The following is a 23,655-nucleotide window of genomic DNA, read 5'->3' as shown; positions in this document are numbered from 1 at the left end:
AAGTTCCACATACTATATGTATGTCCCAAGACTTCCATCTTCTACTCTAGTTCACACAAACCACATCCACTATAGACATTAGACAAACACCTTACCTACCACTCACTAGTACTTACCACACGTGCATAAAAAGCGAAGAGCAAATACACAACTTACATTGTCTTGGTTCTAGGAAATGACAGGATGAGGCTCGTATTGTGTTACCAACAGTACTAAGTACTCAATGACCTGATCTATTTGAGAACGAATAGGAGCCACTCCAATCCTTCACACTAGTTAATAATAAATAAGTATCAAAATAGGGAAATATATTTTTACAATTTTTTAATCCTCCTAAAATCCTTCAGTACTTATGAAGTACAAGAAGAAATAAAGTACTGTTCTTGGAGAAAAATAGAGTTTCTGTAATAGATACATCTCACGTGCTACGTCTCCCCACATATCAACATGGCTAAGAAAGTGAATCGATTTAACCTACTTCTTCGTATTATGTGAACCATACAAGATGGTTGTACAAGAGAAGGTATCTCAAATAGCTAATGGTAATTTGATAATCTTTGTCGTATCTCATTCATCAGCTGACTGGCTGGCTGGCTAACTGGCTAGTAGCATTACATGACCCCCGGACCGCGCGGAAGGAAATTGCCAAAGGTATCACCACCCTTTCCCCGGTCATCTCTCGGTCGTCGCTCGTCTGAACGGACCTCCAGTCCAGCTTGGATAATGTTAGTCCGGAGGACGCGAATGTGTGCTTCGCGGATGTAATTATCCAAGCTGTCCAGGATGGACTGCTGGACATCAGTGCGCAGGTTGACCTGGTTGGAGACCAGCACCTTCTTTTCCAAGTCAATGCGCGCGTCGAGGGTGCCATCCTGAATCAATTCGATGAGCTCCTGCACGAAGGGAGAGTTGGAGTCTGTGGGGTCGGCTTGGCCGCCTATGACTCCCGGGGCGAACATTTTCGTCATGGATTCGAGGGTCACGCGGCTGAAGGGTACAAGATACTGTTGGATGGACTTGGTGCGGATGCGCGTGAACAGTGTCTTGACATGGCGCTGTAGGTGCACGTCGAGGAGGTAGTCGGCCTTGTAGGCTTCTAGGATCTCAAGACAGGCTCGGAATTTAGAGTTGCAGAAGAATGAGATCGCCCGGCGGATGTGCGGCTCCAGCTCAAGGAAATTGCGGAATGAATTGTTGTCGAGGACGCGACGTTGTAGCTCATTGCGGTCCATTGATGCCAGCGCGCAGAGCCCACCGTAGACTGCAACGTCGTTGGATGTGAGTACTTCGTTGTAAGAGTCTCCTAAGCTCGGATCGGTGGCCAAGAAGCTGTTGGCAGCATCCACATATGCACCAGAGTGTAGCTGGGAAAGGCCCAGCGCAGCAGACATCTTGGGCTCGTTTTTGGCTTGCTCCTCTTGTTTCGATTGCAGATTGCGTAGCCGGTGCACATTCGTCTGCACGTTGAGCCAGTCACCGCGCTCAATTGCGACATTGATAATCTTGAATAGCATTGACGCAATGTGCGTTGGTGTGGTGCAATAGTCCCTCATACGAGAGTAGGCTTTGGAAGCTGACACAAGGTCACCTATCTGATTGTAATGTTGCCCGAGGTCTTCGTTGCCCATCTATAAGCGGTTAGGAAACGGTTGACAGCCGGTAGTCTTGCCAAATGCACTCTAACGTACCCTTATACTCTCTTTGATCAGGTTGTTCTTATAGCCTCTGAGCTCGTGTTCTAGTCGATCTGTTTCCGCCTTGACAGACTTCTTCATATGATCCACCCAGTTTGTATCAAGCGTTGCCTCAGGGTCACCGGGTGCAACTTCGGCAAGTGCCCGAACTACATTTTCGTATCTGAAAACATCCCTGCCGCCCTTGGCTTCTGCAACTGCGGCCTTCAATGCCTCGACAGAGAGATAAGTGGAGCATGTGCCTATGAGGAACAGTCGATTGAATCTGGTTCGGCCTAGGAGAAAGAAGCGGGGTTAGCCACAGCAAGGAGCGCGTGTGATCTAAGGCGTAACGTACCGGTGTAGTTCGCAATATATGACTCGAGTTCAAACTTAGGCGGATCTAAAAGATGAGTTATTCATCGCTGTTCCTTTGGATCAATCCAACAGAGCCAACATACCATCAACTTTCACCAGAGGACCTGCTACATTTCCACCCAAAGACTCTAAGTCCACGCCCCCGGCACCAGTGACTGACCCAGCACTTTGAGCTGGAACAGCCCCATAGAAAGGGTCTGACTGCGTGTAATCCATGTCGTCAATTCCGTGCGGCTTTCGGCTACTGACACGCGAGGTAATATAGAACGATGTGTGGGGCCAAGAGCAAATCGAATGAAGAGATTTGTTCGGTCCGTAGCCTCCGGAAGTGTAGTCGAGTATCCACGAAACTCCTGACGTTGAAATGCAGTAAATCAGGTGTGATAACGCCGCACAGGTAGAGGCGAAGTGGAGAACAAGCGGGTCTTTGAGGTGTAGGCGTCCGCGGGTGTCAGGAAACGGCTTCGTTCAAGTTCATAGATGGTGATCTGGCAAGATCAGCCACTCAGCAGTATGGAGGGCAATCTGCAAATCAAAACAGCAGTATGCAAGCCGGCAGGGTGGGATGTGCGGGTGAGATGATCTATCGCAAAGGTCACCGACGGCCGCATCATTTGGCCCGATCTATCGACGTAGCTGCCTAGGCTGTGTTCACCGCCTTTATGACCGCCTCGTAGCTACCCTTAGACTTCATTCCTCAGGCCACCATCAGGCCAGTGGCTCCTGCATACTAACTGGTCTCCAGTTACTACACGAATTCCTAGTTGTACCTAGATAGTCACGCCCAATATGGTAAGATTTTTCAGGCTGTATGTCTAGATACAAAGTCTCTCCCGAATATCCCTTGCAGCGGTTCGCAGCTATTCTGCGTTACCATTAGGTTCGCAACAGTCCATGTCCCCACTAAAAGCCCTAGAAACACTGCGAAGAGGTAGCTGTGCTGCAAAACAACTGTCATGTATAGTGACGAAGATGGAGCTGCCTCCAAGGAAAGCGAGGCAGCCTATAACGCCCGCATTCGGCTACTGGTAACGTTGACCTCGTTCCTCTCATGGCTGGGACTTGCAGCAGCTGTCACAGACGTTGCGAATTATCGAGTGAGATTCCTCCAGTCCTTCCTGGACACAACAGGGCTTGCTACACAATAGTAAACAACTCTGCGCAGTGATTTTCGATTATTTCGTTAGTCTGACTTGAGTTTATCACCACGAAATGATCAGCTGTGTCGAGCGTATCGAGAACGATCAGATCATCCGCAGATTGCGACCGACTAGAGAGAATTGCAATCAGGATAATTCTCTACCATACTCCACATGGGGCCTACCTGGCATCTAATGCGTTTGTACTAATTTCAAGCTCTCTTCTGGCGTGTTATTACGGAGATCGGCACCAAAGAATGGGATTATACTTACTCAACACCCATGGTCACGTCAGTGTCACTAATACAACAGTCAGATAATCATTCTTCAAGTAGCGTGGCTTCGAAACAACATACCTAGTTGCAGTTGGGACTGATGATACACTCTCTGCCTCAGGGGCAGGTAGGCTCGGTAGGTGGTGAGCAGGCAACGTCAGTTCTTCCCCTGGAATGGCTTGGGCATTCGCGGGGCCAGAGGTCAGACTTAATCAGCTTAGTTAGTGAGAACATAGAATAAGGGATCATGGACCACCTACGCAGCCGGGGGAATAGCAGGCAGTCTAAGCATGGTTGATGAAGTACTCATCTCATCAGTCACACTATTTCAGGAAAGAATCATGTATCTTACCTGCGCATTGATGCGGCAGCATGGATAGGACCGCGTCGGCTCTATATCAGATGGCTTTAGCATAACCTCATGGCTAGCCCCTGTCAAATAGCTGCAGTACATACAATATTTAGAGCATGATTTCCACGCCTTGCCTGAACAGATGTACTCAGCACTGTGCAATATTGACAATTCGGCTCACGGAGTACTTACAACATCCGTGATTCTTGCTCGAACACGCTCGCGCCGTCTGATTGCTCGCCGTCTGTTTCTGTTACGACGGGTCACGATTCTATCGAGAGCTCTTTGAGTTTCCGTGAGGTTAACTCTGGTTCCAGGCCGGTGCGATACCATGAGAGACTGCACGAGAATTAGTAGCCGCGCTGTAACAGCCAGTTCAACGTACAAGTTCATAGAGGCCCCGGCAAAGGGTGAGGAAGTTACATTGCGTATCTTCGTGCCCAGGTCTAGAGCAGAAACGACAGAAACGGGATCCCTGAAGTAGCTGTTAGGGTAGGATTATAGCTGACGATGAGGACTGCTCTTACGCGGTCACCAGGCATCTTGTTTATGCAGAAAGCGAAACTCACGACGCCTAACCTCAAAGACGACGATAAGGTGGTCAGACACAAGACAAGGCAAAGAGCACTTTGGCGGCTATTGCTCGTTCTTTCAGACTCAAGATTAAATGGAAGGTTGTTATGGGATGAAAGATAGCTTTAAGAAACGAGAGGTGATCAAGAGACCCGAGTAGTAGCCGGAGATGCAATAAATGGATCGTGTCCTTTCGATGTGTGGGAGAAGTAGAAGACTGTCCCCGAGGGGGAAATAGAACCAGCGCAAGGAAAGGTGTTGCAAAGGAAGAAGTGAATGGGTTCCGTGTCGCCCAAACTGGCAGGAACACTGGGTGACCTGCCCCGGCCAACCAGAGACCCGCCAATGTTGTGAGTTGCCAAAGAAGTTGCTGAACACATTGGAAGAGTGAATGCAAGGTAGGAAAGAAGTGGGGACAACTGCTGCCAATACTTGGAGAAGAGAGGTTGTTGTTGCTCTGAGTGCGGATATTGTTGACCTCTCGGAGAAAGAAGGATGCACATAAGTCATGCTTTGTGGAAAGAAAGTCAAGTAAAAGTTGAGATAATCTCGTCCCAGTCGTCGACAGTGACCCTCTTCTTGGTAGAATGTCCCAGGAAGAACAGTATTAGTACATTAAGAGCAAAAGGTGGAGAACTTCTTCTTTCAAGGAGGGTTAAGAATATGTAAATGACCATCATGCGGTACATCTTCACTCAAACTCGACTCACTTTGCCTTCACCATACTGCTGCGTTCTGATTCAAAAGCAACAAATGCCCAGGGATACCTTTCGGGGATAATCAGTCGCTCGTCTCGCAACATAGCTATCAGTAGATGCCATTCCCTGCAGCCTTTTGCTCCCAGCTGTGTCAATTGGTTGTATCTCATTTGGACATCACAAACTGCGCATTACTGCCTCAAATGTAGCACGCCTGGATCAAAGTCTCTATTAGATCTGGAAAGAGTGGATGGTCTCATGAATTCCCATTACATAACTTGTGTCGACTTTGAAAGAAGACGCCCCATCAATTAGCTGCGAGCGCTCTCAGTGAAGAAAGAAGATTATTTCAGAGATTAACAAAACATGCGCGAAAAGTGACTATTACATAAATGTGGCATGCCCCATTACAAATGTTCCAACCTTGGACTTGGTAGAGATGGCATTAACTTCATACTGACTTGTAGCCTGGTCTCAAAGCAATGTCGTAAACCCAGCCAGGAAAGCTCCCACCACTACAACCAGGCCGTATACCTGACCAAGGTCAGTTGACGGCCTGGCTGCTGCTCCCTTATCAGGGACTCCAGTAAATGGCGGAAGGGAAGTTGTGGCTGCGGCGGTAGTGGAAGCAGCGGTGGACGTCACGTTCACACGCTTGGGGTCCTGTGCACCACAGGGGTGCTCAGACCGGCAATTTGACTGGCAGCTCGAGTCGCCATTGCATTGAGTGACACATTCGTCATTCTCTTCAGTGCAAATAAAGTACGGGATGGTCTCTGAGTACTGAGATGAGTTGGGACTCAGGCCATTGCTACAGATGCACTGGTATTGAAGAGTTTTCTGCATTCAAACCCCATTGCATTAGTCAAGATGAAGTAGATTGGATAGATAGGTTTTTTATCATTCGCACTTACAGCGTCGCATGTGTTCTTTTTGGGTGAGCCCGATGTGTTCGGCAACTGATAACAAAGTAATGGACATTGCGAGGTCTGAGACTGACACCATTGGTCTATCGTTACACAGTCAGATGAGACATTTGGCACCATAGTTTTGCATGCAGAGAGAACATACTTCTTGTTTCGATCGGGACGCTATTGGGGTCAAAGGAGGAGGAGGAGGAGGTGGTGGTGGTGGTGGTAGTGTTTTGCGAGAGGACCAGGCCAGCCACGGAGGCTATAGCAATGAGAGGACGGAGGAGAAGCATATCGAGTGGCGTAAAAGCGGTGGGTACGACAGCGGAACTTGAGGGATACTGAAAGAAAGGACCTTGAACTGTGACGATGATGCAAGATGTCAGTGTTGATCTCTGTAACTAATGAATGGGAATCTGGGGGATATGATAGCCTCGCACATACGTGTTCAATCTAAGGCAGCTTGAAGTGTAGTAGAGTTTTGGACAGGTAGTATGCCAAATTGATGGAGTGGGCTGCTAGTGATATCAACAACGGGGAACTCAAATAGGAAATAGCAAGAGCTCGGGACTGCCAGAGGGAGAACCGAGAGAAAAGAAATCAGAAAGCCAAGAGGGCAAGCGATAAATAGTGAAAAAGCTGGTGCTCAAAGCTCGGTATAAGTATTCACGCACACCGTACTACTTTTCACCCGTTACGCGAGGTCAGCTTGGGGTGGCGGCGCTATCAGTTCCCTAAGCTCCAGGCGGCTTCTTCTGGATCCAGCCATCAAATTCCAGGCCGGGTTGGCAAGAGCTAAGTGAGTGGCTAGTCTCCATCTTTCTTATTTTCTTTTCATGACTGGAGTCTGGTCCCATTGACCGTATGACTCTTACCCACCTGGGGGGGAATGACAACGACGGGGCCAAAACAGGTTGAAGACAGAGGCGAGGGAGCAAGACAAGAAACGCCGGAAGAGAGTCCGGAACGAGTTGGTACCACTAGCCGATTGGAAAGTCATCTAGCAAAAGCTCCATTCAGTACGATAGCAGATAGGACTAAGTTTCTGTCTGAACCCTCGTTGGCGAGTTGCAATATCGATTTAGCCTGTCAGGTAACATGGCCCCTCTTTCCTCCCTGCTTGCTTTGCTGCTATGTTTAGTTATCGTTCAGCCATTGACTGCAGGTTTGGGAGAATTTGCCAGCGCGCCTGACTTCTGCATGGAACAGAAAGCAGCAGACCAGCCTCTGATGGTGTGAGGATGTCTCAGAAAGAGACCCAGTTGATAGGGTGAATCTTTCCAGATGGCTGACAGCCGACGGGGACGGGGAAAGCAACCGCACCTCGGCTGGAGCAGGATTGGGGGAAGGGAACCCGCATTGTCTCAGTTGAAGGACCCCGACTGGGCGATCCTCCATTACTGGAGAATGCCTGATTGGGCAAGGCTACTCTTGGCTTCTTCTAGCGTGGACCCTGGTCACTAGCCCTAGTTGGGACTAGGAGGGATGAACTAGTCTGCGCCAAATTGGCTAGCGGGAAATAATGCGGCCGGAATTGGATTATCCAGATTAACTAGTCTGATCCTGAGAGATTTTGAGTCTTGCTTCTGCTGCACAAAGAAAGCTTCCTGCGTGACCTTTTTTTGGGTCTCATTTTTGATGCAGAATGGAGATCTCTTTCAAACAAAAGTATAACCTTCGAACTAGTCTAGATGTCTTGTGGTAATTTATCATACTTTCACCCATACCGAACAGACCTACAGTAACTACAGTATGTCCTTGCGGGTGCTAGATAAGCAGCACATGACTCGCTCCTTCTGGAAAGGCGTTGGGCGACGTGGTCCCGTGATCCCCGTTAGCTCCTTTCGGAACACGGAGCGTGGCCGGTGCAATGGCTTGATATCGATCGTCAATCCATGGGCTTCAAGCAGCAATCCCTCCCCCATCTGAGACATTCTATCTTATCAATATCCCTTCCCCCTCCTTTCAGAGTCTCCGCTTCTCTCACTCTCGGGTATCATACCGAGCCATACCTGACCTAAACCCGGGCTGACACCCTGTGGCTTTGAAACGCAGTACACAGACCTCCTGTTGTACCAGCAAGCTTCACTAGTAATTCCCGTAAGTGACCAAACATTTAGCCATCCCCCGCCACTCATCTCCTCTTTCGTGGTTGCACGCCGTTTACCAACCTATTATTAGTGACAGCCAGGCTCGCATTTGTCCCGTCCACCGAATATCTAGATGGATGGAGCCAGCGAATGAGGACATCGCCTCCGTGCCTCCGCACCAACCTCGCCCTTCCTCACCTACCCAATCCTCGTCCTCTCCTTCGGACATCATAAACAATGATACTATAGCTGCGTCCCTCTCCGACGGGGTCGCTGTGAGCAACGGATCGATCCTTCCTCGGGCACAGGACCTCTCGAATAAGGACCGTCCGGTGTCCGGCATAGTTCCGCCGTATTGGAGTCACCATAGAAACGCATCCAGGGCTTCACACATCTCTCTCGACCAGGCGCCAGGCATTACACTAGAGGACCATACAGAGGATCCAGATTGCGAGACTAGTCGTGGTTTGTGGGCGAAAAGTGTGGTTGTCGATGATCATGTCGTCGTTCAAGGCAAGACGGGCATCGGATCCTATGTCGTGTGGAATTGCAGGATACAGACACTGGATGTACGTCAGCGTTCTCTCTCCGGGCTCTCGTCATTGCTATGCGATGCTATCTCATCATGCTCTTAGGAGATCTATGCGCTAATGACTTGCAGGGTGGACCCATCACCGTTCGTTTAAGGTGAGCTTGGGAAATGCACTCAATGGTTGGTCTTTGCTAATATTTCTGTCCCTAGATACTCCGAATTCGACGACTTGCGACAACGATTGGTGGCATCCTTCCCACATGCGAAGAATGCCTTACCTCCTCTTCCTCCCAAGAGCGTTATATGTACGTCTGAGACAATCCACACGAGTCATAAAACTGACTGACGGATGACACCCAGTCAAATTTCGCCCTTCGTTTCTTGAGTCCCGCAGGGTTGGATTGGAATATTTCTTGAAGTAAGCAGCAGGAACATGGTTTTTGTCCGTGGCTGATAGCTAACATCAATCGGCTTAGCTGTGTCCTCTTGAACCCCGAATTTTCCAGCTCACCAGTCGTCAAAGATTTCTTATTCGGGAGACTGTGTTAATCTCAGCGTATCACTGAACTCAATATCTAGCTACACCTATCTGATATAACGGACTCGACGATGTTAACGCCTGCCTCGGATAATTATTGCATTGGGTGACGAGCCAAGTAGGGACAACAACCCCTGCAAATGTAGGGTCGAAATCGACTAGACAAGCGATAGCACTAATGCAGCCTTTGAGCTGCTATATATTAATGCGCAAAGTTTACCCCATTCATCTGGACGGTATCAGATGCATCTTCACTTGCAGCTGAAGGGGCCGTCTTGCTTACGAAACTGAAATTGAAGGATCGAAGCTCTGAGAGGCTCAGAGACCGCTAATCATCTTTCCACAATTCGTCCATCGGACGCTATATGTGGCCGCCATATTTCCTATTGCGGATATGGGCGTTTAATTGACTTCTAGCTCAGTACTCAGGACAATCATGACTTGACTTTCAACACGTCAGCCACCTTGCACTGCAGGCATGCAAGAATTGCGACGCTGTTATTACATTTACTTTCTCCCGCCATCCGCAATGCATATGCACAGTATACTTTATTTAGCGTCAAGGATTTAATTAGCCTCAATGGCCATAAATAGCCATATATGCATGTACGGGGCACATGCAGTATCATAGTCCAGAACATCCCAATTATTCCTAATAAAGACACAATCATAGATCATAAATTCAATCTTGGGTAAACCTCAGTCAATCCACGCAAGACAAAAAACCAAACCACAAACTCAGCTCTTCCCCACAAGATCAACCACCACCGCCTGCGAAGCATTCTTCTCTTCCTCCCTTACCTTCTCCATCCGTCTCGAATACTTCTTTCCCGCCACAATCCACCACAATAGCTCCAGCAGCAGGAACCCACCGACACATACACACGTATAATTCATATTCGAGGCTGTCATGTAGAAATTAGCACTAATAAGATCCGACATCAACACCAACAAAGAGCAAGAACAATATAATCACTCACCAGTAACAGGCATATCATACGGAAACGAGAAAAACACAATTGCAAAGATCAGCCACGCAACAGTGATAATGTTGACAGTCATTCCTGCTACGTATCCCAATGAGAATGGGCCACGGTGCATGGTTTTTCGACCAAGGAGGACGTTAGTGAGGATGGGGACGAGGTAGGCGATGTTGTTGATTGTTCTGCGGGGCAAGTCAGTATTTCGGGGGACTTTCGCTTGTTGTATTAGTGTTTGTGGGGAGTGATGGGGTGCGTACACAGCAGAACTCATCATCGAGTTGAAGGCGGTGCTGGAGCCGAGGTATATACAGCCGAGAAGGGCGATGATGATACCCACGCATAGCTGGGCGTTGACGGGAGCTCCGAATCGTTTGTTGACTTTGGAGCAGCTTGGGGTGTGGTTAGTGTCTGTTATTCGGATTATATGGTTTGACATGGAAGCGCACAATTTGGAGAAAGGAAGTCCGTCATCTCTGGCGAATGCCCAGAGCATTCGTCCGGTGCCTATTAGAGTTACATCGTTAATACATGAACGATTGGTTCGTAGCTGGAAGAGGCAGTTTAGTCATACTCAGCTGTGAGCCGATCACGCATGGTCCGACTGCAACCCAGAGAAGGAAGACAAGGGCAAAGGCGCCTCCGCGGCTTTGGGTTGCCTGGCGAAAGAGCTCTGCGAGGGGAAGACCTGTTGGGGAGTCGGCGAGGCTTGCGTAGTCTTGAACGGAGAACATGAGGCTGAGGAGGTAGGTGAAGCCGGTGACGAAAGCTATGGCGAGTGTGCAAGCTAAGAAGACAGGTGCGTTAGTATATTCTTAGAGGAACGGGGGCTTTTGGCGTACCTAGGGCTAAAGGAGCGTTTCTTCCTGGCTGTTGCAGTGTATAGTTTAGCTTCTGATCAGGAGCTAAAGTGTGATACTTACGTTTGGCATTTCCTCGGTAATGTGCTGTTGTTCTAATTAGCAATTACTTCCATGCAACGCGAACTGGAATACATACAGTGATCCCATCTAGGCCGCCTAGACTGTACAGAGGGTTGACTAGGCCCGTTATGAAACAGACGACATTGTTCTTCCAGCCGGTTTCGTTGATCCAGGTTCGAAAGACAAATTCTGTGTCGTTGTGCTTGGGAGCAGTGGCTGCGACGGTGACCAAGATGGCGAACCAAGCTAGTTGAAGGTAGCATACTGTTCCATCAATCATATCAGCAGGTGAGCCACAGAAACTGAGAAAGTTATACCAACATGAGAACTTGTTGATTGCTGGCATCCACTTATTGCCAAACATGACTATTCCAGAGGTTATGACGTTGAACCCTTGGTACGCAACGAAAGTCATCCAAGGCTGCACAACAAGATTGGGTCTGTACAAGGCAATGAGGGCGATGAAGTTTGAGGAATACACGAGGTTCGTAGAGGCAGTAGTAAATATCCCTATAGACATTAGCATCAAAGCACTTAGCAGATATTGTCCAGGTTCATACAGCCGAACACTGTGCTCCAGCCAGTTGCAAAGCTTAACACATTGCTGTACCGCTTCGGAGCAATGGCTGCAATCCAGTGATACATCCCACCTTCGACTGGGTACGCGGAAACAAACTCCGCTAGCGATGTTCCCAGAAAGCATTGCAGGATGAAGACGAAGATAAATCCGTAGATAACTGGGAAGGTCAATGTCATGGCATTGTTCTAGAGTTGCGGGGCTCCATACGGGCACCGGGACCGCCAGCGTTGATGGAAGTGATGAGACCCAGACCGAGTCCTGTTAAAATCTGGGTTAGATTGTTTGGCGTCTAGCATACATGTTTGTACAAGAGTGTAGTGGTTAACTCACCAGTCCAGGAGATGGTACAATTTGCAGCCAGACCGATGAGACTCCATACTGAAAAGTGGCGTTTCAGCTCTTGCTTATGGCCTATTGTATCGCAAGATAAAATTCCGTTAGATGTGTGGAATTAGAGGCTTTGGTAACATTAAACGTACCCATCTGCGCCAGGCGCAATTCATCTGCATTCTGGACCTGAATACTGCCTAACCCTTTATCATCAAGGGAGTGAGCGACGGGCGCCGCAGATTTCATGGAATTGTCCATGCTGATTAGAAATCTTGTGCTGTGTAGTATGGCCTATTGAAAGCACTAGGTATAAAGGGTTTTAAAGGATAACGTCTGCCAAAACATCCTCGTGTGGACATGGAGATCTAGATGTATGGACTTTTTAGCATGGCCGCCGCCTTATCAGCGACACACGACAGTTATCAGACTTTATCAAAGCGGGGAAGACTTATCTCGAGCACCGGACATGTTTCGAGATCACCGGTTGTCCGGACAGAAAGCCGGAGAATTTAGTACGACTACCACGCTCATTGGCGTGGGGAACAGAGGACCAGTCATGCCGGTCGCGGAGAAAGGAAGAAGATCCTCCTCCCTTGCGGTGATGGGGGGATTGATCATTGGGCATCAGGTGCCCCAGAGCCTCATCATTAAATTCCAGGCTAATGCTACGCTCTCCTTCCTCTATATTTCCGCTCGATACTGTGCTCGTCACATCTACAGTGCGAAATAATCTCTCTTTATGACAGCCAAGAGTTAGTACTACTCCATGGTCGTATGATTCCAGTCAGGTATATATCTGTGGGCATCGCTAACACAGGCGAACAAACCAAGGATTATCCCACGAATGAAGCTACTTAGTAAATATACCTTCCCCACAGAACTAGACTTATCAAGGCAAGATAAGCTCAGCCTTGACTGCTGCAGGTTATTACTGATGCTGGTTGGAGAGGCATCAAGTGCACTAGTGCTATTGCTGCCGGTCAGGGATAGTGGCGATCTATTGACCAACAGAGCTTCACCATCACCTTACTAAGCTATGCCTTAACGCCCCTAGTTACCATAATCGACTAGCATGTGAGCTAACTAATTACCGCACTCGATGGTCTGACTCAGGGTCCAAGTTTATGCTTCTGCAGAATTCCCGTTGCTCGTGACTGCCCGGAATGGAAACTCAAAGACGGAGACAATATGCCCCCAAGACCCGCACCGGATGTCGAACCTGTCGGACGAGAAGAGTCAAATGCGATGAGGCTCCTGGAGCCTGCAAGAACTGCACCTCCACCGGACGGGCCTGTGATGGGTACGATGTCACCCGACTTCCAACAAGAGTCGGCGGGCATTTGCGCAATGTTAGTCGCCCAAAATTTCAGCTGCGAGTCTGTCTCCCCGGAATGAGTGCAGACGAACGTCGATGTTTTACCTACTTCCAATCCCATACCGTGCCTAGGATGGTGGGATTCTTTGATTCGGAACTCTGGCAGCGACTGGCACTCCAGATGAGCCAGGCCGAGACCGCTGTATGCCATGCAGTCGTTGCTCTAGGGGCCTTGCATCAAGACTCCGAAGCTAGGGGAATGCTTGTGCAGAAAGTTGACTTGGATCGTAATGACCACCATCGCTTCGCGCTCGAGCAGTACAACAGGGCCATTTCTGCCCTACAAAAACGCCTGCAGTCAAACGATCCTCAGGCTCGCTTGGCTGTGCTTATGTGCTGCGTCGCCTTTGTTTTCTTTGAATACCTTCAGGGCAATCGGGCAAAAGCATTCGCCCATCTCCAGAACGGGCTTCAGGTTTTGGCGAACCGCAAGGGGAACGAGGCACGTACCCTTGTAATGTCAAAAATCTTCCAGCCGGCCCAAGAATCTACTGCCGAAAGGACACTTCTGCGAGCGTTCGCACAGCTGGATGCTCAATCCGCGTTCTTCAGCGTGTCTGGCTCCGTTACTAGATTGGGAGCACAGAACGGCTTCTTGACTTCTGCTATTCTCAACCAAGAATTCGACTTCCAAAGCTTGGAGGACGTGAAAGGCAAGCTAGATCCCTTAGGGAATGTCATCTTCCGCTTTCGAACCACCTGCCGGTCATTGCTCTGCAATCCAATGACCGACGTCCTTCAACTCACCGTCGAGCACCACAAGCTACGGACTCAGCTAATGAAACATATCTCGGCCTTTGAGGCATTCAGCGCACAATTCCATCCACCTAAGATGACCACCAAAGAAGCACGCAGCTTGGATACGATAAGACTTCACCATATCGTCTTAATGGTGGATCTGGGAACCGTACTTAGCCTGTCAGAACTCGTATATGACTACTATCTACCACAGTTCCGAACATTCGTGGACCTTTGCGAGCGCATCATCAACAGCATGAGGGCAGAGTACGGCCAGAATCTCACCAAGATAGTAGCCGACATAGGCATCATTGCTCCACTACGCTGGACCAGTCTTCGGTGTCGAGATCTCCCCACTCGACAACGAGCATTAAGTCTTCTTGATACTTGGCCCCATTGCGAAGGGCCATATGACTCTCGATTCTTCGCAACTCTGGCGCGTCAGGTAGTCGCTATCGAGAGTGAGGGTGAGGTAGCAGGCTTCATTCCGGAAAATGCTCGTGTGCGCGACACGTCTTTGGAGATGTTAGGGGATGGACACCATGCAGTGCTATGCTATACGCTATCCGACCCGGAAAAGATGGACCTCGAAGTACATCGACGGCCATTTCTTTTCCGATGATCTGATAGTTTGACCTTGTCATAGTGGAGACCACAAAGCTTATAGAGACGAATAATAATATAGACTAGAATCCCATTTATGTTTAATCAGACCTCTGGACAAACCAAAGGCGCGCAATGGAATAAATACTGAATAAGTACAGTTGAACTATACTAGGCCACATGCAAAAATACATCATTCATATTTACCAGAAAAACCGAACATTTCTACACGAGCGTACAGCCGAACCTCGAGATATATATATAATTAGCTGCGGCAGAGTGGAGTGGGATGTAGCATGTCACTGCGGGAACAACTCCCTTAAAGTGATGGGTTCAAAAAATTGAAAAACAAAAAAGAATATTCCGACCCACATGGGACTCGAACCCACAACCTTCGCTTTAGGAGAGCGACGCTCTACCATTGAGCCAATAGGCCAGATCTTGATATATCGCTTTTTATAAAAGAGTTATAATGCTATCATCGATGGAATGGAAGGCAGGGCTCGATCTGATAATAATGATAATTATGATAAGGTCTGGGCTTGATTAGGTTTCTTGGGGGATTCACATTGGGGAATGAGGCACAGTTTTCGTAGTTTGATCTAAGCTTACCTTAGTAAGGTGTTCCAACTAATCAGCCTTGGTCATCGCATGATCTTTGTTGATCGGAATGTCTCATTTCATTCATACGATGCGCATTTTCTGCAGTTACTGGTTGGTGGCTCTACCTTTACTGCATGAAGTGCTACAGCAAGACCAAAATTTTGTACTCTATACAACTCTATCATTTCATTAGGAGCTATTATACTGTCTATCATCGAACTATATACCGGAAAAAGCTTGACTAGGGACGACTGTTCTGCGTCCGCGTCATCCATCCACTCATGTCGTAAGTTCATCAGCCTGAATGCTGGTGGCATAATCCAAGGGGGGACATTAGAATCGTAGATATGGGAGGACATGTACGTCGCCAAGGTAACCAGCAGGTGAGGAAAAAAAGAAAATGATGCTGCAGCTCGGGTCTGGTTATCATAGAAAAGCCCGAGTTTTCTGCTCTCGCCAAATCCAGTTGCACAGTCTAAGGTCCAAAGTATTCAACAGGGAACGTAGACTGGGCAGCCATTTTATATATCGCGAACACAAAGGTAGTTATTCCATCAGATGCGTTGTTCACACGCACCATAGGAAGATAGTCAATGGCTCTTGATACCCCCTTTGCTGGGATCAGAGTTTGGGTTGAGGGGCTGGTTCTCGCCAAATTCACGATAAGCCCTGTCTCTTGCTGCCGACTTGTCGCGACGGATTGTCAGACAGTTGATTCCGAGGAAAGTGGTGATCCTGTTGATCACGAGGAATGCCCAGTGCATGTACACAACAAAGGCGAACGCAAGGTAGAGGCGCAGGTACAGTAGCTCCACCCAGGCGCTCACCATAGGGAATCCCAGGCGGGGAAGGTTGGCTAGGATTGCGCCGCCGATGAGCGGAATCTGCAGCACCGTCCAATGGGGGAATGGCTGTCTTAACAGATGAGCGAGGATGATCTTGGTCGTCATGCGTCCAAAGACAAACGAGATTGTCCAGCAGTAGAGGACTAGTCGGTTCTCCGACAAAAGCGTCGAATACGGAGAGAAAAGCCAAGCAATGTTGCAGCCCGTGAATACAATCATCGGCACCCATTCTTTGAAGACGGGCGCGACCGGAAGGTTCTGCTTTCTACGAGCAGCAATAACATTCAGGACGCAGCCTGGCAGGTGTCCGAGGAAGAAGGAGAGGAGGAGAATGGGGACCCAGAGATCCTTCATCGAGTTGTTCCCAAAGATCTGCGGGTAGTTCAGGAATTCAACGATCGGTCGGCTCCAGATCTGAGGGCCATAGATGCCAGAGGCAATCATAATGGCGATCGCGATAAGAAGGCCTTCAGTGGGGCCATTGAAGTAGCCGAGATAGAGTGTATGGGTATGGTAGGTTTCCCAGGTCGAAAAGTACATTGCGAGGCAAGGGACGAGAGCAGTGTAAGCACCAAGCTGAGAAGAGCCATAGCCCATGGCAGCAGTCTCGAGAAGACTAGCCAGAGTGCAGTTCAAAGAATCGATTCCGTGGCTGAAGAGAGTTAGAGCCTTTCATTCTATGCTTCGATGGCCACTTACTCGAACAGCTCTCCCAAACCGCTGGATGTCCCCGTTCTGCGCGCCTGTTTCCCATCGACGTTGTCCAGCGTAGAATACCTTGAAGCATTATTAGAAGTGGTTTCCCACATCAACCATGTAGCCATATACTCACATCCACATGCCCAGAGCAAAACTATAGTATAGCCAGGAAGGAGCCTACAATGGCAACATGTTAGCCTCACTGTACTCATAGAGAGCTCTTCCGGGGTCATCTTACAGGTCCCACGAGATCAGGCATGTAGACTTCTATGAGCATCACATTGCCCACGATGAACAGAAACCCCAAGAGAGTGACCATGTTGGGGGCCAGCCAAAGCGGCAAGATCTCGACGAATGCATTCCACTAACCCGCCCATGTCAGCGTCAGGGTCTGAAGTATAGATCGGACCAGGGCAGCAGTACGTAATGCCTCAGTATATAATTGGAGATATAGGATTTATCGACACTCGAGTACTTGTAGCTCTTGAGGGGCAAGAGCACGTCGTCGGATAGCGAGTCTTGGATCGCTATACAATGCGCGACGCGAATTAGCTCTACAGTTACGTTGGACGGAATAAGTGCTGCAGCAGGATATTACGAACCTTGGATCTTTTTGAATATTACACTCATCTTGAATTCGAATGTACAGTTGGAATGTTGGGGCAAAAAAAAAGAAAAGACTATCTGGGGGGGGTTGAGATCAAACTTGGCTCATATCGCGCGGTATGCGACTAGACGGACAAGACGGGGATGGGGAAAGGAAGTCAAAGCGCAATCAAATGGACAACGTCAACGCTCTATCGCATATGAACGAAGGGGGAATACAGACAACGGAATGCTGCAAGATAGAGGGAGAGGGGGGATGTATAGGGGAGAAGGGGAATGAATCCAAGACTTTAAAAAAAGGTTAAAAAGGGTTTCGAAGAAAAGGGACCCGAACGGTTGACGATGCGGCACCGAAAGAGGAACGAACGGGCGGCTCCTCGCGCCATCCGCGGATCGGAATCACGTGGCGGTGCCAGCTCCGCAGGGAAGCTTTCGACCGCAAAGAAGAAACGCGACAGGCAAAAAGATAGAAAAGTGATTGTTCAGTTTGATGGTTGTTGGAGGGACGATCCCAGGTCGTCCATCTCCTCTCGTGCTACTCCTCATTCCAGTCTCTCCTCTCTCCCTCCCCATCCCCGTCCTCCACGAACGGTCCTTTCGTGCCAAACCTCACTTAGTGTCACGGTCACCTCGAACGCTTGCTTCCCTTCGGTGTTGTTCCCCGCCCGTCGAAGCAGCTCTCCATCTCTTCCCAGTGAACAGTCTCTTCGCCCCCGCCTACACGAGATCGAATACCATCATACTCAAAAGTGTCTATCGGGATCAACGCGGTCGGGTGGGAATAGTCATCGCTCCTGGAGCTTGGACATGACGGTAGTTGGCCATCGTGGCGCTCGCGGCGCAGTGCACGACTGAGTATCTTGCGCCATGCCAGGCGTCGTGGAGACCCCAGCTGGGCCTGTCAGGCCGGAGCTGGGATTCACCGTCGCGCATCAGAAGGTCGAGCTTGAGATCGATTTTGCCAGCAAGAGCCTCAAGGGAAAAACGGAACTCACGATCCATCCGCATCACAAAGACCTTCGCGTTATCCGTTTAAATTTCCGACAAGGCGAACTCCGGCGTATCAATGTCAGTGGCAAGGTACCTAGCATCAAATACACGGACCCTTATGACACGCTTCAACTTTACGGCCCTCATTATCACCAGCGCCTCGCGACGAAGATAGATGGACTACTCAAATCTCCACCAGAATCTGACCTTCTCATTACGGTCCCCAAGAGCGTCCGGATCGACGAACTTGATCCCTCCTCGATTGAAGCTCAAGACCAAATGACCTTACGTGCTACGGGTTCCGCTGATGATGCAGAAGGACCTTTGAGCGCCAAGGCAGCCGAATCGTCACTTCCACGCTTTACGGCCCTCACGGTTACCATCGACTTCGTCATTGAGAATATTCGGGATGGGTTGCAGTTTGTCGGATTAGAGAGTGGCGACAGACGCTATCCTCACGCTTATACAACCAACTCCCTGGGGTATGGCGCTTGCTGTCCTCTCTTCCCCTGCGTCGACGATCCTTTGTCGCGCTGTACGTGGGAATTCTCGATCAAGTGCCCGTGCTCCTTAGGTGATATGTTTGATCGTAAATCCCGTGATCATTCCGGCGCCTCGGGTCCCAGTCGCTCGAAGCCTGCTTCTGGACATGAACGGTATATCGCTCCGGATGATGAGACTCTTGATCTGTCCGTCGTCTGTTCCGGGGATTTGACGGATGAAATCATCGACCCAAAGGACCCTACCAAGAAGACGGTTTCGTTCGCCTGCTACTCCCCTCTATCTGCCCAGCAACTTGGATTTGCCGTAGGTCCCTTCGAATACATCAACCTCTCCGATTTCCGCGAAAGCGACCAAGACGAACAGCTTGGTCTAAACGCCATACCGTTGCACGCATTCTGCCTCCCGGGAAGAGGAGATGAAGTCAGGAATACCTGCTTTCCTATGGCGAAGGCAATTGACTTTTTCTCACTGTCTTATGGATCGTACCCGTTCGCTAGCTATAAGATATGCTTTGTGGACGACACACCTGATGCCACACTACCCACGGCTTGTTTATCGATATGTAGCAGCCGCCTCTTGTTCCCCGAAGACATCATCGACCCAATGTATGACTCTACTCGCAGCCTGGTTCACGCCCTATCCTGCCAGTGGATTGGTGTAAACATTGTGCCAAAAGAGGCAACGGATACATGGGTAACGGTCGGTGTCGCCTGGTACATCACGGATACGTTCATGCGGAAGCTCTGCGGGAATAATGAATATCGCTTTCGATTGAAACAGATGTCTGATAGAGTATGTGACCTGGACTACGAACGTCCGTCGCTCTACGACATGGGTACGATATTGACGATAGATCCGTCCGAAATTGATTTCATAGCGCTCAAGGCCCCGCTCGTTCTGTTCATCTTGGACCGGAGACTTACGAAAGCGAGTGGCAAGGCAACGATGTCGCGCATCATCTCCCGTCTTTTCCTGAACTCCCGGATGGGTGACATACCGAATGGTGCCGTCACGACTTCCCTTTTCCAGAGGACATGTGAGCGACTCGGCCACGCAAAGCTTGATTCATTTTTCCAGCAGTGGGTATACGGGGCGGGATGTCCTCGGTTCCAAGCCACGCAGCGATTCAACAAGAAGAAGCTCGTGGTTGAAATGATGATCCGGCAGGTGCAAGCTGATGCTTCAAGTACGCGCGACTTAGACAAGAATGCGTTCATGCGGGATGTCAAGGAAGAAATACGGGGCGTCTATGCAGGAGTTATCCAGCCGGTTTTTACTGGATCCATGACCATTAGAATTCACGAAGCTGATGGCACGCCTTATGAACACATCGTGGAAATCAAGGAGGGTGTTACGAAGTTCGACATACCTTATAATACCAAGTACAAGCGTCTCAAACGAAACAAGCGACAAAAAGAGCGTGCAGCTGCCGTAACAGGCGGCGACCCTAATGCCGAAGCTCAGGAAGATGTTCTGCTTTACTGTCTCGGTGACGTTTTGCAGACCGAAGAAGAGGTTGTTGAATGGAAACTAAGGGATTGGAGCGAAGAAGAGGAAGAGAGAATGAGCAGAGAGTCCTATGAGTGGATTCGCATGGATGCAGATTTTGAGTGGATATGCAAGCTTTCGTTGGCGATGCCAGGGTACATGTACCTGTCGCAGCTTCAGCAAGATCGAGATGTTGTAGCGCAGCTGGAGGTCAGTCAAACCCTTTACTCATCAGGTGACTGGATTGGAACTGACAATGGATGATATTTCAGTCATTGCAATACATGGCGATTCAGCGAGAGCACGAGCTCATTTCGACCATATTCGTCAGAACACTGATGGATCGAAGATATTTCTACGGAATTCGGGTGGCTGCCGCTCGAGCTCTGGTGAAACATGCTACGGATGCTGTTGACTGGGTCGGATTGTTCCACCTCGAAAGAGCTTTCCAAGAACTGTTCTGCCTTCCAGGATCTCCCATGACTCGCTCCAATGACTTCTCTGACAGAGCAGCATATTTTATTCAATTAGCCATCCCCGAGTCCATATCCAAAGTACGCGACACTAACGGCAAAACGCCCATGCGGGTCAAGCGTTTTCTTTACGACAAGTTGAAGTTCAACGACAACTCAAACAACGAGGTGAGTACATGACCCATTACCTCATTGACCCGACGCTTATGCTGCGACAGTATTCGGACAACTTCTATGTCGCGACCTTGATGGAATCGTTATGCCATGCCATGCTGGGCAAGCCTGAGAGGCCCTCCGAGGTGGACGATTTTGACATGGAGCGTGTATTAGAGGCTCAGGCAGAAGAACAATTGGAAAAAGACGCCATTGCAGAGATTGATAGATATCGCAGGATGGATGAATGGTCCAGCTCGTTTCAGAACATCTACTCGCGCGCCGCTTTGCGCTGCCAAGTGCGTCTCATGGAAGCCAAAATATTGAGCCTCGATGTTATGCAATTCCTGCCGTATACTCGAGCTGGAACATACGATCTCCTCCGCTTGGATGCGTTTGAATGCCTCATTGAGCTTGACATCTTCCAATACCCCGAACTACTGCGATGGTTCATTTTCACCATGTCAAACGACTCTTCTGCCCTTATCAGGTGTCGCCTACATAACTTGTTCGGGAAGGCTCTCGCACCAGTCGCCTTTGGTCGTGAAACTAAGGAGGAAGCGCCTGCTAGCAACACCGATAACCTCATTATCGAGCAGGAATCTTCAACCGAGGTCCGCCAGGCAGACCTTGCCCGGAGACAGACAGTTACCGGAGCCTTGAATGCGCTCAAGAAGGAGATCTCCGGCGATCAACTGCTGAAAGAATCTCTTTGGGCGGCGTGCAATTCTCCCTGCATTGGAATACTCGAGCTCTCCGAGTTTACCGATCTTTGCAGGGTTCTCTATGACGCAATCACCACTCGGATGGTGTCTCTGAAATACCCTCGTTACTGGACCGTGAAGCATCTCGGAAAGGTTCGTAACATGGAGGACAACATATTTACTGAATTCTTGCTAACCCAACCCAGGGACGCATGCACTTCGTCCGAACAAACAAAATCCGCACGACACTCACGCCCTCAAAAGATACAACAGCCGCCCCGAAACGCAAGCGCGAAGAGCAAGGCATGGGACCACCGGGCCCTCGTATCACATTCAAGCAGTCCAAGGTGGCATCCAGTACTACACCATTCAGTCCAAAGCCATCATCGCAGCATATTCCAACCAAGCTGCACATACCAAACCTTCCCTCCCCAGCTTCGTCAGCACAGCCTAAGCCAACGACTGCACCATCTACCCCATCCACGCCCAGTGGCGGTGGGTTCAAGCTGAAATTGAAATTCGGCCAGAAGCCGAAATGAGTTCAACTTTACTCACAGCCGTCTTCATTACACAAAATTCTAGATACCAATTTTAACTCGTATAGCTTCATTCATTCTTCATTGTTTGGACTTTGGGAACGGAGGTGGGCTGATTTCAGGTCAAGGAGATGCATGGCGTGGGGGTTCTCTTTTTTTTACTTTTATTATTCTTTCTAGTATTCTGGGTTATCTCCACAGGGTATTATCTAGTTCCAGAGGCCCATTTGATTATTGCCGGTGGGATAGGTTGGGCATTGGTTTGCCGAGAAAAAATGATAGACCATAACTGACTAGCTGTCATGGATCATTGCGTTGGGACAATGCACCCATCTCCCTCTTAAGCAAGGATGCCGTAATCTGGTATATTCCAGATCTCTCTGTGCGTAAAGTGTTTCTCGTAACTTGTTTGAAATGAAGATTTCTTTCTTTTCTGTTTCCTTTTGAAAGCGAGATGCCATCGATCATTCCGTGAGCAACCAACCCGTGAACTCCTTTGCAATTAAATCATTTCCCACAGTGAAGGTATAAAAAGACATGTTGACTTTCCCCGTCCACCCGCAGCACTTTATTTGTCGCTGATACGTTCCAAGGCCTATTTAGAACAGCAGATTAGTCTCCTGATAAGTACACCACTAAACGTGGTCCTATGGCAGGTGATACTGACCTCGAGCATAACAACCGAGTTACCGCGAATGACCTAGAAAGACGAACAGACCGTCATTAGCTTCCTGCCCCTCCTAGTTTCCAAGGCAAACGTAAACGTCCGGAAATGGGAATGGTCACATACAATCATTCCGATAGCGACCTTCTCTCCACCCTGCTTTTCCTCGAAAGCCTCATCAAGGACGATGTTCATGAACACCTGGATAATAAAAGCGCAGACGTCAGCAATCTGCACACACATACACACACTCTCCCCGCCCCCTCTTTCACTCCACGGATTGAACCAAGAATATCACCGATATTCGACCCCATCCAAGGCACATCAACCCGTATAACAGCGACACAGCAGGCAGGAAAGTAGGAACCGAGGGACACAGGCGCGACGTACATCATAGCCTCGCAGGATACCAATGACTTTGCGGTTGCCGTTCAGTTGGCAGAATACCCGCTTTTCCATGTACTGTTGGAAAACCGCAATGTTAGCTTCGGTGCTTTGTACCGGGGGAAGGTGGGCGGAAAATCAATCGCGAATAATATACCTTCTTCAACTCGGGTTGGGCTTGAGGCATCTTGAATGGTGTGTTCTGGGGTCTAACTGTCCTATCGTAACGGCGAGTCGGGCGCGTTGCGGAACTTTGAGATACAAGCAGTGGGAATCAGCTGGGCCCGGAAGAATGATGTTCCCGCAAGCTCCAAAGAA

The 23,655-nt window shown here is 49.2% G+C and overlaps 9 protein-coding genes and 1 non-coding gene across 10 annotated transcripts; 3 read left to right on the top strand and 7 right to left on the bottom strand.

Moving 5' to 3' along the window:
- Nucleotides 1-559: 559 nt before the first annotated feature.
- On the bottom strand, nt 560-2,616 carry BO79DRAFT_208083 (COP9 signalosome complex subunit 1). Its single transcript, XM_025682307.1, has 4 exons — nt 2,135-2,616; nt 2,032-2,076; nt 1,689-1,969; nt 560-1,628 (listed from the first exon to the last, which is right to left on the bottom strand). The coding sequence occupies exons 1-4, from the start codon at nt 2,265-2,267 to the stop codon at nt 612-614; spliced, it is 1,476 nt and encodes a 491-aa protein (XP_025542068.1). The 5' UTR covers nt 2,268-2,616; the 3' UTR covers nt 560-611.
- An 843-nt stretch (nt 2,617-3,459) lies between these two features.
- On the bottom strand, nt 3,460-3,757 carry BO79DRAFT_252754 (uncharacterized protein; the record flags this gene model as incomplete). The annotated part of the gene is made up of 3 exons (XM_025685950.1): nt 3,460-3,490; nt 3,547-3,672; nt 3,726-3,757. The coding sequence occupies 3 exons, from the start codon at nt 3,755-3,757 to the stop codon at nt 3,460-3,462; spliced, it is 189 nt and encodes a 62-aa protein (XP_025542067.1).
- A 1,653-nt stretch (nt 3,758-5,410) lies between these two features.
- On the bottom strand, nt 5,411-6,629 carry BO79DRAFT_80035 (uncharacterized protein). Its single transcript, XM_025689764.1, has 4 exons — nt 6,440-6,629; nt 6,160-6,360; nt 6,003-6,097; nt 5,411-5,928 (listed from the first exon to the last, which is right to left on the bottom strand). The coding sequence occupies exons 2-4, from the start codon at nt 6,290-6,292 to the stop codon at nt 5,563-5,565; spliced, it is 594 nt and encodes a 197-aa protein (XP_025542066.1). The 5' UTR covers nt 6,293-6,360; nt 6,440-6,629; the 3' UTR covers nt 5,411-5,562.
- Nucleotides 6,630-7,918: 1,289 nt separating this feature from the next.
- BO79DRAFT_191197 (uncharacterized protein) lies at nt 7,919-9,653 on the top strand. The gene is made up of 6 exons (XM_025680808.1): nt 7,919-8,099; nt 8,181-8,658; nt 8,751-8,776; nt 8,832-8,926; nt 8,982-9,039; nt 9,098-9,653. The coding sequence occupies exons 2-6, from the start codon at nt 8,227-8,229 to the stop codon at nt 9,168-9,170; spliced, it is 684 nt and encodes a 227-aa protein (XP_025542065.1). The 5' UTR covers nt 7,919-8,099; nt 8,181-8,226; the 3' UTR covers nt 9,171-9,653.
- A 75-nt stretch (nt 9,654-9,728) lies between these two features.
- Nucleotides 9,729-12,543, bottom strand: BO79DRAFT_169447 (putative choline transporter Hnm1). The gene is made up of 13 exons (XM_025679481.1): nt 12,122-12,543; nt 11,973-12,053; nt 11,850-11,900; nt 11,623-11,799; nt 11,384-11,572; nt 11,139-11,326; nt 11,063-11,086; nt 10,982-11,009; nt 10,714-10,926; nt 10,589-10,646; nt 10,400-10,531; nt 10,140-10,324; nt 9,729-10,064 (listed from the first exon to the last, which is right to left on the bottom strand). The coding sequence occupies exons 1-13, from the start codon at nt 12,228-12,230 to the stop codon at nt 9,898-9,900; spliced, it is 1,602 nt and encodes a 533-aa protein (XP_025542064.1). The 5' UTR covers nt 12,231-12,543; the 3' UTR covers nt 9,729-9,897.
- Nucleotides 12,544-12,689: 146 nt separating this feature from the next.
- Nucleotides 12,690-14,794, top strand: BO79DRAFT_80005 (Zn(II)2Cys6 transcription factor). Its single transcript, XM_025689763.1, has 3 exons — nt 12,690-12,724; nt 12,804-12,866; nt 12,930-14,794. Exon 3 carries the CDS (start codon nt 13,136-13,138, stop codon nt 14,705-14,707), a length of 1,572 nt encoding a protein of 523 aa, XP_025542063.1. The 5' UTR covers nt 12,690-12,724; nt 12,804-12,866; nt 12,930-13,135; the 3' UTR covers nt 14,708-14,794.
- Nucleotides 14,795-15,052: 258 nt separating this feature from the next.
- BO79DRAFT_t70 lies at nt 15,053-15,124 on the bottom strand. The gene has a single exon. It is a non-coding gene; the product is annotated as a tRNA-Arg (tRNA).
- A 375-nt stretch (nt 15,125-15,499) lies between these two features.
- BO79DRAFT_191190 (sn-1,2-diacylglycerol cholinephosphotransferase) lies at nt 15,500-17,706 on the bottom strand. The gene is made up of 6 exons (XM_025680807.1): nt 17,438-17,706; nt 17,259-17,362; nt 17,074-17,199; nt 16,969-17,012; nt 16,836-16,913; nt 15,500-16,788 (listed from the first exon to the last, which is right to left on the bottom strand). The coding sequence occupies exons 1-6, from the start codon at nt 17,463-17,465 to the stop codon at nt 15,882-15,884; spliced, it is 1,287 nt and encodes a 428-aa protein (XP_025542062.1). The 5' UTR covers nt 17,466-17,706; the 3' UTR covers nt 15,500-15,881.
- Nucleotides 17,707-17,926: 220 nt separating this feature from the next.
- BO79DRAFT_169438 (transcription initiation factor TFIID subunit TAF2) lies at nt 17,927-22,559 on the top strand. Its single transcript, XM_025679480.1, has 4 exons — nt 17,927-20,633; nt 20,696-21,064; nt 21,115-21,906; nt 21,960-22,559. Exons 1-4 carry the CDS (start codon nt 18,309-18,311, stop codon nt 22,290-22,292), a joined length of 3,819 nt encoding a protein of 1,272 aa, XP_025542061.1. The 5' UTR covers nt 17,927-18,308; the 3' UTR covers nt 22,293-22,559.
- On the bottom strand, nt 22,492-23,568 carry BO79DRAFT_286119 (putative small nuclear ribonucleoprotein SmG). Its single transcript, XM_025688433.1, has 5 exons — nt 23,495-23,568; nt 23,344-23,415; nt 23,080-23,154; nt 22,957-22,989; nt 22,492-22,884 (listed from the first exon to the last, which is right to left on the bottom strand). Exons 1-5 carry the CDS (start codon nt 23,522-23,524, stop codon nt 22,858-22,860), a joined length of 237 nt encoding a protein of 78 aa, XP_025542060.1. The 5' UTR covers nt 23,525-23,568; the 3' UTR covers nt 22,492-22,857.
- Nucleotides 23,569-23,655: the final 87 nt, after the last annotated feature.

The sequence above is a fragment of the Aspergillus costaricaensis genome, assembly GCF_003184835.1.
Source record: "Aspergillus costaricaensis CBS 115574 unplaced genomic scaffold BO79scaffold_8, whole genome shotgun sequence".
Classification (NCBI taxonomy): domain Eukaryota; kingdom Fungi; phylum Ascomycota; class Eurotiomycetes; order Eurotiales; family Aspergillaceae; genus Aspergillus; species Aspergillus costaricensis.
The sequence above is the reverse complement of the archived record's forward strand: the minus strand, read 5'-3'. Positions and strand labels throughout refer to the sequence as shown.

Excerpts from the sequence above, each read along its gene's own strand:
- BO79DRAFT_169447 (XM_025679481.1), bottom strand. The coding sequence starts at position 12,230 with ATGGACAATTCCATGAAATCTGCGGCGCCCGTCGCTCACTCCCTTGAT. Across the intron at positions 10,927-10,981 it reads AAACGCTCCTTTAGCCCTAG|CTTGCACACTCGCCATAGCT; the intron begins GTACGCCAAAAG and ends CTGTCTTCTTAG. Across the intron at positions 10,647-10,713 it reads CGTGATCGGCTCACAGCTGA|GCACCGGACGAATGCTCTGG; the intron begins GTATGACTAAAC and ends TAACTCTAATAG.
- BO79DRAFT_286119 (XM_025688433.1), bottom strand. The coding sequence starts at position 23,524 with ATGCCTCAAGCCCAACCCGAGTTGAAGAAG. Across the intron at positions 23,416-23,494 it reads CCCAACCCGAGTTGAAGAAG|TACATGGAAAAGCGGGTATT; the intron begins GTATATTATTCG and ends GTTTTCCAACAG. Across the intron at positions 23,155-23,343 it reads GTATCCTGCGAGGCTATGAT|GTGTTCATGAACATCGTCCT; the intron begins GTACGTCGCGCC and ends TTTATTATCCAG.
- BO79DRAFT_208083 (XM_025682307.1), bottom strand. The coding sequence starts at position 2,267 with ATGGATTACACGCAGTCAGACCCTTTCTATGGGGCTGTTCCAGCTCAA. Across the intron at positions 1,970-2,031 it reads ATATATTGCGAACTACACCG|GCCGAACCAGATTCAATCGA; the intron begins GTACGTTACGCC and ends TCTTTCTCCTAG. Across the intron at positions 1,629-1,688 it reads TGATCAAAGAGAGTATAAGG|ATGGGCAACGAAGACCTCGG; the intron begins GTACGTTAGAGT and ends AACCGCTTATAG.
- BO79DRAFT_80005 (XM_025689763.1), top strand. The coding sequence starts at position 13,136 with ATGGAAACTCAAAGACGGAGACAATATGCCCCCAAGACCCGCACCGGA.
- BO79DRAFT_191190 (XM_025680807.1), bottom strand. The coding sequence starts at position 17,465 with ATGAGTGTAATATTCAAAAAGATCCAAG. Across the intron at positions 17,363-17,437 it reads AATATTCAAAAAGATCCAAG|CGATCCAAGACTCGCTATCC; the intron begins GTTCGTAATATC and ends CGCATTGTATAG. Across the intron at positions 17,200-17,258 it reads ATTATATACTGAGGCATTAC|TGGAATGCATTCGTCGAGAT; the intron begins GTACTGCTGCCC and ends TGGGCGGGTTAG.
- BO79DRAFT_191197 (XM_025680808.1), top strand. The coding sequence starts at position 8,227 with ATGGAGCCAGCGAATGAGGACATCGCCTCCGTGCCTCCGCACCAACCT. Across the intron at positions 8,659-8,750 it reads GCAGGATACAGACACTGGAT|GGTGGACCCATCACCGTTCG; the intron begins GTACGTCAGCGT and ends AATGACTTGCAG. Across the intron at positions 8,927-8,981 it reads TCCTCCCAAGAGCGTTATAT|TCAAATTTCGCCCTTCGTTT; the intron begins GTACGTCTGAGA and ends GATGACACCCAG.
- BO79DRAFT_80035 (XM_025689764.1), bottom strand. The coding sequence starts at position 6,292 with ATGCTTCTCCTCCGTCCTCTCATTGCTATAGCCTCCGTGGCTGGCCTG. Across the intron at positions 6,098-6,159 it reads CGTCCCGATCGAAACAAGAA|ACCAATGGTGTCAGTCTCAG; the intron begins GTATGTTCTCTC and ends GTGTAACGATAG. Across the intron at positions 5,929-6,002 it reads AAAAGAACACATGCGACGCT|AAAACTCTTCAATACCAGTG; the intron begins GTAAGTGCGAAT and ends GTTTGAATGCAG.
- BO79DRAFT_169438 (XM_025679480.1), top strand. The coding sequence starts at position 18,309 with ATGCCAGGCGTCGTGGAGACCCCAGCTGGGCCTGTCAGGCCGGAGCTG. Across the intron at positions 20,634-20,695 it reads ATGTTGTAGCGCAGCTGGAG|TCATTGCAATACATGGCGAT; the intron begins GTCAGTCAAACC and ends ATGATATTTCAG. Across the intron at positions 21,907-21,959 it reads CCGTGAAGCATCTCGGAAAG|GGACGCATGCACTTCGTCCG; the intron begins GTTCGTAACATG and ends AACCCAACCCAG.